Here is a 13,995-nt window from a genome sequence, read left to right on the forward strand (position 1 = left end):
TTAAATGATTATTAATGCCATTCTCTGTGTTACTTTGGGAGTAAACTTAATGTTGCGATGTATTAAAAGGGTAACATTGAACCAAGAAACTGAGATACTCCTGTGCCTTCCTAAAAACATTGGTGTGATCACATTCAGAATATTACATTCAGTTGTGTTTCCCTCAGTACAACAAGCTTATTGTAGCTTCAGATGGGAACAACTCGAACCTGTGAGACAATGGTGGGGGTGAGTGGGAGCCAGTGTGTAAAGTGAACATGTCCTCACTGGAAAATAAAAGTTTGAGGGGTGATATGATTGCTGTTTTCCACTGAGTCCAATTTTTCCAAAACTCTTTGATGCTACACAATTTAAAACGCTGTCTTGATGTGAACGATCGGCACTATCACCTCTCCTCTGTAATTCTTTTAGCCATGTCTGAACCAAAGGAGCTCTGGAGCAGAGTGCAAACTCAGTATCTGCGAGCAGGTAATTGCTGAGCAAATACCACTTCAAAACACTGTCGATATACCTTCCATTGTTTTGATAACTGTAAGTAGACGAATAAAATGGTAATAACTCGATTGCATTTGCTCTTTTTACCATGGACTTTCCTGGGATTTTTTTCCATATTGGTGGGTAAATGCCAATGCTTTAGCTGGGGTGAACAGCTTGGCTCACAGTGTGACTAGTCCTGGAGCACGAACCTACAGCATTACAGCCAGGATGCTGTCGGTGTCTCTGCACATCATGCCCTCAGTCATTCCTTTATATCATGTGGAGGGAATTCATTTGGCTGAAGACCAGTTTCTGTGATGATGGGGATCTCAGGAGGAGGCTGAGATGAATTATCAGTGAACACTTATGGCTGAGGGTGGTTGTGGATGCTTCAGTCTTGTCAGCCACGAGCTGGGATCTGCTGTTTCTGATGTTAATGTTTGTAGAATCCCCCCTACACATTTGTTGTCTAATTATCTAACATCATATGACTGACATGGCAGGACTGCAAAGCTTTATGCTGTTAGTTGAGGCTCAAGTTGCTTCTCTCTCTATACCATTGTGGCTAGTTGTAGATTCACCAGGTTGCCACATCATTTTTATATATTCCTGATGCTGTTCCTGCAATGCTCTCCAACGCAACTCATTGAACCAGGACCGAGCCTCTGGTTTGATTGTAATGGTGGTGTGTGAGTGTGCCATGCTATTATCTAATAGATTGTGGGGAAATACAATACTGTGACTGATGGCCAACTGTCAGTTTAGAAACAGTCGATCTATTCAATATCTATTACATTTAGCACGGGGATAACATCGCAAACAACAGAACCACTTGTCAGTTTGAAGACAGTACTTCATCTCCACCAAGGACTGTGCGGTAAGTCTTACTGATACTGTCATGGATTGGTGCATTTGCGACTGTCAGATGGATGAGAACAAAACTAGGATTTTCCACGTTCACTTGCCAAGAGCCACAAGCTCATTCTGGCTGATCTGACTTTCAAAACTTGGGAAGTTCAGTCAGTAATCGTGCTACTGAGACAGGCTTGACTGGAGAAATTAAGCCCCCTCTCCACCGCCGTGCCCTGCCAGCCCCATGAGTAAATTTTGTGCCTGTTCTTTTTTTAATCACATTGACATGGAAAAGTCCATTTTCATCAACTGAAGGAAGGCAGTGATCAGGAGGAGGTTTTCTTGTCTATATTTGACCTCAGTACATAAGATTTTGTGGGGTCCAAAGATAATATTGAGGACTCTCCACGTTTATACAATACCACTGGGCTGTAATTTCTGGCAGATCCATCTGGTGGGAACATACAGATCCAGGAACAGTAGGGGAGGAGTCTGGGACCTTGTTTGATCATCATAGTTACAGGATCATATTGATGGCAGGTTATAGCTTCACATATCTGCGGAATGGGTTCTGCAAAATGTGCTGAAAGTCCATAAATGTTAGTGAGGACTTTGCAGGGTCGACTGGGCCATGTTAGCGAATCCAGTCCAGCGTGGTGCACCCAGTTTAGTTTATTATACCTGACTGTAGTTAGTTTGCCTTGTTTTCTAGACCTTTTCAGAGGTCAGTGAAGAGTCAACTGTGTTACTGTGTGTCTGGAGCCACATACAGGCCAGGCTGAGTAAGGGCAGCATGTCTCCTTCCCTTAGTGAAGCAGATTGGTTTTGTAGACAGTCTAATCTTATTTAATTAGCTTAGTTCATTCTGGAGTAAGGGGAAATATGAAGCCATCAGGCAGGAGATTAGAGGCGTAAATTGGAAGGAGGCATTCTCAAGGAAGTAAGGTGGCAGATTTTCAAGGAATGTTTGTCTGGAGTTCTGCATGACAACGTTCCGATGAGACAGGGAGGTGTTGGTAGGTTACGGGAACCGTGGTGCACAAAAGCTGCGCTGAACCCAGTGAGAAAGAAAAGGTAAGTATACAAAAGGATCAGAGAGCTAGGCGATGATGGGGATCTAGATGAGTAGACGGCTTGTAGGAAGGGACTTAAGAAAGAAATTAGGAGAGCCAGAAGGGGTCAGGAGAAGGATTGGCAGGTAAGATTAAGGAGAACCCTCAGGTGTTCTATAAATATGTGAAGAGTAAAAGGATGAGATGTGAAGGAATAGTACCTATAAAAGGTGAAGGTGAGAAAGTCTGTACAGAACCGGAAGAAATAGCAGAGGTGCTTAATGAATACTTTTCCTCAGCATTCACGGTGGAAAAAGACCTGGGTCGTTGTACCACAGGATTGAGGCAGACTGAAAAGATTGAGTATGTGGACATTAAGAAAGAGGATGTGTTGGAAATTTTGAATAGCATCAAGATAGATAAGTCGCCGGGACCGGATGGGATGTACCCCAGGTTACTGTGGGAGGCGCGGGAAGAGATTGTAGAGCCTCTGGTGATGATCTTTGTGTCGTCGATGGAGACGGGAGAGGTTCCGGAGGATTGGAGGATTGCGGATGTGGTTCCTATATTCAAGAAAGGGAATAGTGATAGCCCAGGAAATTACCGACCGGTGAGTCTAACCTCAGTGGTTGGTAAGTTGTTGGAGACGATCCTGAGGGACAGGATTTATGAACATTTAGAGAAGTTTAGTATGCTCAAAAGTAGCTTGCACGGCTTTGTCAAAGGCAAATCGTGCCTTACGAGCCTGGTGGAGTTCTTTGAAAATGTGACTAAACACTTTGACGAAGGAAAAGCGGTAGATGTGGTCTACATGAACTTCAGCAAGGCGTTCGATAAGGTCCCCCATGCAAGACTTCACGAGAAAGTGAGAGGGCATGGGATCCAAGAGGCTGTTGCCTTGTGGATTCACAACTGGCTTGCCTGCAGAAGGCAGAGAGTGGTTTTAGACGGGTCTTTTTCAGAATGGAGGTGGGTCACCACTAGAGTGCCCCAGGGATCTGTTCTGGGACCCTTGCTGTTTGTCATTTTCATAAATGACCTGGATGAGGAAATGGGGGGGTGGGTTGGTAAGTTTGCCGACGACACGAAGGTTGGTGGTGTTGTGGATAGGTTGGGGGGATGTCAGAAGCTGCAGCGTGACATAGATAGGATGCAAAACTGGGCGGAGAAGTGGCAGATGGAGTTCAACCTGGATAAATCTGTAGTGGTCAATTTTGGCAGGTCAAATGGGATGAAAGTGTATAATATCAAGGGTAAGACTCTTAGCAGTGTAGAGGATCAGAGGAACCTTGGGGTCCGGGTCCATAGGACTCTTAAATCGGCCTCGCAGGTAGAGGAGGTGGTTAAGAAGGCGTATGGTGTGCTGGCCTTCATCAATCGAGGATTTAGTTTCGGAGTCGGGAGATAATGATGCAGCTTTATAAGACGCTCGTCAGACCCCACTTGGAGTACTGTGCTCAGTTCTGGTCGCCTCATGACAGGAGGGATGTGGAAAAGATTGAAAGGGTGCAGAGAAGATTTACAAGGATGTTGCCTGGATTGGTTGGTATGCCTTATGAGGATAGGCTGAGGGAGCTCGGTCTTTTCTCCTTGGAGAGACGAAGGATGAGAGGTGACCTGACAGAGGTGTACAAGATGTTGAGAGGTATAGATCGGGTGGATTCTCGGAGGCTTTTTCCCAGGGCTGAAATGGCTGCTACGAGAGGACACAGATTTAAGGTGCTGGGGAGTAGGTACAGAGGAGATGTCAGGGGTAAGTTTTTCACTCAGAGGGTGGTGGGTGAGTGGAATCGGCTGCCGTCAGTGGTGGTGGAGGCAAACTCGATAGGGTATTTTAAGAGACTTCTGGATGAGTACATGGGACTTAATAGGATTGAGGGTCATAGGTAAGCCTATATATAAGCCTAGGTAGGTAGGGACATGACCGGCGCAACTTGTGGGCCGAAGGGCCTGTTTGTGCTGTATTATTTTTTCTACGTTCTATGTTCTAAATTCTCAAACAATGAGATTGAACTTTGCGTCTCTGGATTAGGAGTTAAGATCTCAGTTTGTTCATCCAGTAACATAGCCACTCTGCTGTTGTACCCGTGTGGGGTAAGTTGTGCATGCTGAGAAGAAACTGGTGGCTTTAGGTTCCCAAAGCTGTCCACCCTTGAGGCCATCCTCATCTCATGCCTGAGTCTGGTGCAGACTAATAACAGGATTTGTACTGGTCAATAACTTCATTATCAGTGCAGCATCTGATTCCTTGTCTGCTAGAAGATGATGTAGACAGAACCAGCTCTTTCGTCATCATTTGTTAATACATCCTGAACTCATCCCTCCCACTTACCCGATGTTCTTGTCCAGTGAAAATCCTCTCGTATGTTAACGATAAGCTGACCCCATCCACTCCTCCTTCAATCGCCTGCTCCAGCCTATCCCGGTAGAATTTTGTCAGCTGGAACAGTTGGTAATCATCACACTTTGTCAGGAACTGAGTGATTGCGGAGTTCGGATCTGTAAACACAAATGGAGAAAAATAAACACATTTCTGTCAATGAAACTTCCCTTGACAGGAAGCAACTGAAGGCTCGTGAGCCACAGTATCAAACACCTGTGGGAATACAGAAACATTCAGCAATAACATATTTGACCTGACTCCCAATAACCACCTTTGCCCCAGACCCATTAGTACCCATGGTTCACAAGAGACTACCAATTTCAAAAATAAATTCAATATTTTAAAAAATCAGTCACTGGATGTGAGGGTTCCTGGCAAGGGCAGTTTGTTGTGAATCCTTAATTGCCATTGGAAAGCTGGTGAGACACTTTCTTGAACCGCTGCAATGTTCCTGGTGTCTGTACACTCAGTGCTGCTCGAAAGGTATTGACAGGCTCTCTATCCAGTGACAGTGAAGGTCTTCTTCGAAGTGAGGGTGTTGTGTGGATTGGAGGGAGTCTGTAATTAGTGAGAGTGATCTTCCCATCTTTCTGCTGTCATTGTCTTTCTGGTTGGGCAGAAATCGCAGGATTGGAAATTGTTGTTAAAGGCGATTTGGTGAGTTGCTGCAGTCCATCCTGTAAATGATGCATATTGCTATCTTTGTGCATTGGTGGCAAAGGCACTTCTGTGGTGGATGGGCTGCTGATCAGGTGGGCTACATTCTCCTAAGTGGTGTAGAACTTCTTGTGTGCTTGTGAAGTCACAGTTATCAGGCAAGTTGCAAGTTTTCCATTACACCTTACTTGGGCAACACAGTGGAGAGCACTCCTGCATCACAGTGCCAGGGACCCAGGTTCGATTCCCAGCTTGGGTGATTGTGCGGAGTCTGCACGTTCGGAGTCTGCACGTTCTCCCCGTGTCTGTGTGCGTTTCTTCTGGGTGCTTCGATTTCCTCCCACAGTCTGAAAGACGTGCTGGTTAGGTGCATTGTCCATGCTACATTGTCCCTCAGTGTACCTGAACAGATGCCAGACTGTGGCGAGCAGGGAATTTTCACAGTAACTTCATTGCAGTGTTAATGTAAGCTGACTTATGACACAAAGAAAAACTTTTTTAAAACATTGTACTTTGTGGATTGTTGACTCGAAGGAGACAGAAGCTGACTAACTTTCCGCAGAATGCGCAGCCTCCAACCTGCTCTTGTTGCTACAGCATTTATATAGCTGATCAGTTTCTGGTCAAGGTGACCAACTATGAGGTAAGGAAATAGCTTTGGTATCAGAATGAGGGTGGAGGAGGTGGGGAGAGGGTGCTTCCAAATCTCTCGTGCTGGGGCAGGTGTAGGGGGATGGGGAGGTCACTCCCAGACGTGTCAGAGCTACCTGCCAGAAGGGCTGCACCTCGGCTAACACACACAATGCATGTGCTGAATTTGAAACACAAGTTACAGGACAACAAGCTTCCGAGCAAGAGACAGCCCAGAGACACAGGGTTCATACATAAGACGGTCCCAAAAATCTGGGATGGTTGGTCACCCTGGTGAAAAACAATCCCCAAAATATCAATAATGGCCAATGATGGTAATGCTGAATTGGCTGCCAAGTGGAGGTGGCATGTAACATTTGTGCCACACAAGTGCCAAGGAATTATGATGTCTAACAAGAGAGAATCGAAGCACATGCATTCCCTCCTCAACCAAAGCAACATGTGGCATCCACAAGATGTGTTGCAGCAACTCACCAATGATCCATCGAACCATAGAACCCCAACAGCACAGAAGGAGCTTATTCAACCCATTGAGTCTGCACTAACTCTTCACAAGAGCATACTCCCTTGGACGACTGCCCTGCCCTATCCCTGTCATCTCACACATCTAATCCATCTAACCTAAATATCTTTGGATACTGAGGTGCAATTTAACATGACAAATCTACCCAACCAGCACATCTTTGGAGTGTGGGATGAAACCAGAACATCCAGAGGAAACCCACACATACACGGGGACAACATGCAACCTCCGCACAGTCACCCAAGGCTGTAATCGAACTTGGGTCTGTGGCGCTGTGTTAGCAATGCTAATCACTGTTCCATATCTTTAGATAGCATTTTCCAAAACCACGACCTTGATCACCTGGTATGGCAGCGGAGGCCTGGGAACACACCACCTGAAGGTCCCCTCCAAGCTATATATCCTGACTTGGAATTATAGCCTGCCTCACTCCCTGTTACTTGGTCAAAATCCTGGAACTCCTGTGGCACAGTGGTACAGCGGCAAGCACTGCTGCCTCACAGCGCCAGGGTCCCGGGTTCAAATCCTGGCTTGGGTCACTGCCTGTGTGGAGTTTGCACATTCCCCCCCTGTCTGCGTGGGTTTTCTCCAGGTGCTCCGATTTCCTCCGACACTCCAGAAATGTGCGGATTTGGTGGATTGGCGATTCCTGACAAACATGTCTGCAGAAAGTGTAAGCAGCTGGAGGAAATCCGGATCAGGATTATTGATCTGGAAGCCGAACTGCAGGCAACGTGCACCATCAGGCAGAGAAATAAATAGCTGGACACTTTGTTCCAGGAGAATATAGCGAGGGGATTGACACATTGTTCCAGGAGATTATAGTGAGGGGGATTGACACTTTGTTCCAGGAGAATATATTCAGGGGGATTGACACTTTGTTCCAGGAGATTATAGTGAGGGGGATTGACACTTTGTTCCAGGAGAATATAGTGAGGGGGATTGACACTTTGTTCCAGGAGAATATAGTCAGGGGGATTGACACTTTGTTCCAGGAGATTATAGTGAGGGGGATTGACACTTTGTTCCAGGAGAATATAGTCAGGGGGATTGACACTTTGTTCCAGGAGATTATAGTGAGGGGGATTGACACTTTGTTCCAGGAGATTATAGTGAGGGGGATTGACACTTTGTTCCAGGAGAATATAGTGAGGGGGATTGACACTTTGTTCCAGGAGATTATAGTGAGGGGGATTGACACATTGTTCCAGGAGAATATAGCGAGGGGGATTGACACTTTGTTCCTGGAGATTATAGTGAGGGCGATTGACACTTTGTTCCAGGAGAATATAGTGAGGGCGATTGACACTTTTTTCCAGGAGAATATAGCGAGGGCGATTGACACTTTGTTCCAGGAGAATATAGTGAGGGCGATTGACACTTTGTTCCAGGAGAATATAGTGAGGGGGATTGACACTTTGTTCCAGGAGAATACCGTGAGGGGGATTGACACTTTGTTCCAGGAGAATACAGTGAGGGGGATTGACACTTTGTTCCAGGAGAATACCGTGAGGGGGATTGACACTTTGTTCCAGGAGAATATAGTGAGGGGGATTGACACTGTTCACTGATGCAAAGAGCAAGAGTGCAAAAGAACGTTTCCTGCCCAGTGCCAGTTTCAGGGAAAACAGTGGGTCTGAGACTTTTATTCTAAACTTAAACAGATAGCAGATTAAAGACAGTGAAAACAGTCAGCAAGAGTTTTTATAATTATTTAAGTAAGAAAAGAGCAGGTACTGTGGGTGCTGGTCCTGTGTAAAGTGAGAATTGGGAGATAATAGAAGATAATAATGAAATAGCAGATGAAGTGAACAAATATTTTGCTGTTTTCTTCACTCTGGAGGGTATGAAAACCATTCAGTAACAGCTTTAAATCAAGAGGTTGAACAGAGAGCGGAACTTGATGAAGTTACAGTCACTAGGAGGATTGGTACTGAGCAAACTGCAGGAACTATGGACTGACAACTTTCCAGGTCCTGATGGATTTCATCCCAGGATCTTAAAGAGGAGGCTAATGAGGTAGTAGATGTGCTGCTGTTAATTTCCTACAATTCCCTAGCTTCTGGAAAGTTTCCATCAGGGTGAAGGACCAGTAAATTTAACCTGTGTATTCAATAAAAGATGGAGGCAGAAAACAGGAAACGATAGGCCAGCTAGTTTGACGCCTGTTGTGGGTAAGGTGTACAAATGGATCATTAAGAAGATTGTAGCCGGGTACTTGAAAAATTCAAGGAAATTTTGTGGTTTTGTGCAAAGGAAGTTGTGTTGAGCTGATTCATTGGAATTCTATGAAGGAGTAATGTGCTCTTTAGATAAAGCAGAGCCTGCAGACACGCTGCACTTGGATTTCCAGAGGCCATTTGCGAAGGTGTCATGTCAATGCTTCGCAGAAAATAAAAGCTCACAGTTTAGGGGGTAACATATTAGTATTGACAGAAGATTGGCTGGCAGAAAACATAGAATATTTATGAATGGGTGTTTTTCTGATTGGCAGGATGAGACAAGTGGAGTCCCGCAGGGGTCTGTTCTGGGGCCTCAACTTGATACAATTCAGATCATGCAATAAATGAAGTGAAGGCATCACGGCTAAATTTACAGAAGAGACAAAGATTGGTGGGAAAGTATGTTGTGAAGGATTTTCCTGCCATGCTCGCCCCAATGCCGGAAAATCCCGCCTGAGTTCAATGGACCTTTGCATGATCCATGTCCTGCCTGCTCCGATTCCTGTGGCAGGCAGCACGGGAAAATTCCACCAAAGGAGGTTGCGTATAATTGAGTGAGTGGGGAACATCTGGCAGGTGGAGTATTATGTGGGAAAATGCGGAGTTGTTTGTTTTGGCAGGAAGAATAAGAAAGCAGAGTATTATTAAACAGGAGAACGGTTGCAAAATTCAGAGCTGCAGACATGAGTTACAAGAAGTTAATATGCACGTGCAGCAAATAATGAAGGCTAATGGAATGTTCTCCTTCATTACGAAGGGAATTTAACTCCAAAAGGATATTATGCCTTAGTCATACAGGGCATTGGTAAGACCACATCTCGAAAATTGCATGCGGTTTTTGGGCTCCTTATTTAAGGAAAGGATGTAAATGCATTCGAGGCGATTCAGAAGAGGTGATTCCCAGAATGAGCAGGTTGTGTTATGAAGAAACGTTGCATAAACTGGGATTGTTTCCACCAGAGTTCAGAAAAGTGAGCAGTGACTTAACTGAAGTATTTAAGATGCTGAACAATATTCACAACAAGGACATGAAAAGGATTTTGAATCTTGTGGGGAAGTCCAGAACTCGGGGGCACTGTTTTATCATTAGGATCTGCCTTTTTAGGTCAAAGATTAAGAGATTTTTTCACTCAGAGCTGATGTGGCCCTCTGGAACTCTCTGCCTCAGAAGAGGTTGGAGGTGGCGGGTAATTAAATACTTTAAATCGGAGGTGGATGAATTTTTGTGATGCAAGTGAGCCAAGTGTTATTGAGGATAGATGGGAATGTGGATTTCTAAACACGAATAGCTCAGTGAGTTTATCCACCCGGCCCCGCCGCGCCTGCCCAACACCAGCCTTCAGCACACTGTTCACTGCTCCACCAATCATAGATTGTTTCTCTCCTTCGTTAGCTGCTGATGCTCTCACTAGTCGGCCTATCAGCAGCAAATGGAGTAGAGAAACAAGCTCTGAATTTGAATTGGAACTCAGTTGTTTGACAATAATTTGAAAATGTTCTCTGGGACCATGTAGAGGAGCTTCACGGGTCACACCCAGCCCCCGGGCCAAACCTTGGTTAAACCTGCTCCAGATGGTCACTCACTCCAACTTTCTACTCAGTCCCTGTCCCGTTCCCTCTTCCGGTGTGAGCTGCAGGCAGGATAGGAATGATATTTGTATTTTTTTGTGATCCTACCTGTGTCCATGCCAATTCTTGTTGAAGACATTGGATATTCTCCCTTGTTTGAACCTTCAGCCATGATATTGACAGATGTTTCCGGATTCTGAGACTCTGTAATGAGGATAATATCAATGTCAGGGTCAGATGTTAATACAAAATCAGAAGCAGAGGGCTGAGATCTTTACTGGTGTGTAAGATATATTTCAGAATATTACAATCTCACATGTTACCGCAATATTAGTAGTAGTCTTAGCGGCGCAGTGGTTAGCACTGCTGCCTCACAGCACCAGGGACCCGGGTTCAATTCCTGGCTTGGGTCACTGCACCGTCTGCACTCCAAAGATGCGCAGGATAGATTTATTGAGAACCTGTAAATCGGTACAATTTACGGCTGCCTGGACGGCACGGTGGCACAGTGCTCACAGTGCCAGGGACCCGGGTTCAGTTCCGGCCTCGGGTGACAGTGTGGAGTTTACACATTCTCCCCGTGTCTGTGTGGGTTTCCTCCGGGTGCTCCAGTTTCCTCACACAGTCCGAAAGATGTCCGGGTTAGGCAGATTGCCATGCTAAATTGCCCCATAGTGTCAAGAGGATTAGCAGGGGAAATATGTGAGGCTATGGGGATAGGGCCAGGGTGGGATTATTGTCGATGGGCCGAATGGCCTCCTTTCTACACTATTGGGATTCTATGTTCTCCCAGCATCTGCAAGGGTTTCCTCCAGATGCTCCGGTTTCCTTACACATTCAGAAAGATTTGTGCTGACTAGGGGACTTTCACAGTAACTTCATTACAATGTAACGTAAGCCTACTTGAGACAATAATAAATAAACTTTGAAAACTCTGAGATTTGACAGCAGTTTCACAAAATACCAGTCGTTCTCATCAGATTCCTTGAAAACTCCACCCTTCACCCTGACAAGCCACTGTCCCATCTCCAGTTTCCACTTCCCTCTTCAAACTCATTGAACATGTTGTTACCTCCCAAATCCATGGCTATTTTTGCAATAGCACCACGCAGTCATGTTTATAACCTGTCACAATGCCACCACTCCTCTTAAAATCACAAATACTATCCTATCCGACTCTGACAAAAGTCAATGAAGTATCTTCATTCACCCGTCTGCAGCCCTTAACATGCTTGGCCATGTCAACCTTCTCCAACTCCTGCCTCTTGTCGTCCAGCTGAGTAGAAATGCATCAAAGGCTCTTGGTTCAATTCTTACCTGTTACTTTCCATCCAGTGAATCAGTAACACTGGTCTCTCCCGCACCATTATCTCTATCATTGGCCCTCTTCTATTTCTCATCAACCTGGAAGCAGGTTCCACATGTAAGCTGCTGATATCGAGCTCTACAGTCTCACTGCTCTGAAACTCTGCTTCCTGAATCCTAACTCGCACTAAGTCTCATTCCCTTCACCTTTATACACCACTGACACCGATTGACAGCCTGACAACATTTCAATTTTAAATGCTCAAATCTCTCCATGGCCCATCCATTCCTATTCACGCCATATCAACAGAAAATGCTGGAAAATCTCAGCAGGTCTGACAGCATCTGTGGAGAGAGAATAGAGCCAACGTTTCGAGTTTGGGTAACACTTCAGAGCTTTATTCAGGAATAGTTAACACTATAGGGTGTAATGTTGCACTGCCCAGTTACCTATGCAAACGACAGACAGGATCATCCCAATGACGTCATGCAATCCCTCACTTAAAGTGCCCTTGTTCAGCTGCAAGGCTGCTGATAAGGAACAACTAAAATACTATCAATATACAACAGTAAGCTTCATCAGCCCTGCAAGCCAGCGACATCTCTGCCCTCCAACTTCCCCAATCTGACATGTTGAGGATAATTTGTCAACAACTGAGACCAAATCCTGAGCTCTGGAATTCACTCCCTAAAACTCTCGGCCGCTTTTCCTTTCCCTCCTCCTCCCAGGTTTGCCTTAAAAAGATGAACAAAATGACCAAAATTGGTCACCTGCCCAGCTGCTCCTTTAATTGTCCCGGGGCCGTTGCTTCCCATTGAATTTTCTCTTGGAAACTGACTTGGAACATTTTACTACTCTGATGTCTAAAGAGAGTGGGGATTGTGATCGGCAGAGTGGAGTTCACTCATTTCAACAACTCACACAGTTATCAACATCCAATAATAAATATGAACATTTATTGAAAGGAATTCAGATACTCAGCAAAACAGAAAAGAAAGGAAATAAACACCGAGCTCGTCTTTGACCCGAACTTTACCCACAATGGCCGGAGTTTTACTGCCTCGCCCGCCCCGGAATCGGAATCTCGCCCGAGCCAGGTTGTAAAATACTGCGAAATATACCCTTATTTAAACTTGGACAGCTTATCAATTCCCAGGGAAAGACTCAACACCGTGTAAAAGATGGACAATCAGATTACCAGAGCGGATTCTCATACAGATCAAAGTTTAACCCAAATGAGGGTTTTCACATAGTCCAAGGTCAACAACAAAACACATTCCGCTCACAGCAAATTCTTCACTCTCCCAGGCACCATCCTCACATTCACTCAGTCTCCTGCCTCTTTAGCAAGATAGAAGTTTAACAACACCAGGTTAAAGTCCAACAGGTTTATTTGGGGAATATATAAGCTGGACTATAATAGCCTGGACTATATAAGCAGAGCACTGAGTCTTGCTAAAGACGTGGAGATGCCGGCGTTGGACTGGGGTAAACACAGTAAGAAGTTTAACAACACCAGGTTAAAGTCCAACAGGGGGAATTCAATTCTATGGGGTTTGTTGGAGCACCCAGGCTATTGAGTGGGTGGCAAGAGTGTCCATCTGGTGGAAGCGAAGGCCAGGTCGCGCCTGCTCCAACAAATCCCATAGAATTGAATTCCCCCTGTTGGACTTTAACCTGGTGTTGTTAAACTTCTTACTGTGTTTACCCCAGTCCAACGCCGGCATCTCCACATCTTTAGCAAGACTCAGTGCTCTGCATATATAGTCCAGCAAGGCAACACAGCTAATCCTCATTGCACTGATTCCTGATAGGGATGCTCCTTCAGTCTGCCATGTGGTTTCCAGGTTGACTGCAGTGGGCATCTTGGCAGTGGACCCAGTCAATACACTGCAGAATATTATGGGAAAGTACTGCCCTTCTACACACAGCCACTGGTGACATAACATTTACGGTAAAGGTGCTATACAAATGCAAATTGTTGCATTTTCTCTATTTGTGTCACTGTCTTGCCCTATAGTCGTAACCCATTCAAACTCAGTCTCTGTCCTCTCCTTACACTGTTGTGGAAATGTAAAAGTGAGTCAGCTCATCGACCCGGCCCCACACACCAGCCCCGCCCTCCGCCGACCCGGCCTCACACCCTGACTCAGCCTCGCCCCCCGCCGACCTGGTCCCGCCCCCTGCCGACCCAGCCCTGCCCCCTGCCAAAGCGGCCCCGCCCCCTGCAGTCCCAGCCCGGCCCCCTGCAGTCCTAGCCCCGCCCCCTGCCAACACAACCCCGCCCCCTGCCGCCCCCTGCT

General features: G+C 45.8%; 1 protein-coding gene across 1 annotated transcript in view; it reads right to left on the bottom strand.

The window, feature by feature from the left end:
- LOC144486547 (NACHT, LRR and PYD domains-containing protein 3-like) overlaps positions 1 to 13,995 on the bottom strand; it is a 78,951-nt gene that overhangs the window by 31,063 nt on the left and 33,893 nt on the right. Inside the window, exons 5-6 of the mRNA XM_078204599.1 lie at positions 10,495 to 10,590; positions 4,714 to 4,880 (exon numbers count right to left, since the gene is read on the bottom strand). Coding sequence (XP_078060725.1) covers positions 4,714 to 4,880; positions 10,495 to 10,558 — 231 coding nt within the window. The 5' untranslated portion in view covers positions 10,559 to 10,590. The remainder of the gene's footprint in view (positions 1 to 4,713; positions 4,881 to 10,494; positions 10,591 to 13,995) is intronic.

This window comes from Mustelus asterias, unplaced genomic scaffold (assembly GCF_964213995.1).
Source record: "Mustelus asterias unplaced genomic scaffold, sMusAst1.hap1.1 HAP1_SCAFFOLD_389, whole genome shotgun sequence".
In the NCBI taxonomy this organism is placed as follows: domain Eukaryota; kingdom Metazoa; phylum Chordata; class Chondrichthyes; order Carcharhiniformes; family Triakidae; genus Mustelus; species Mustelus asterias.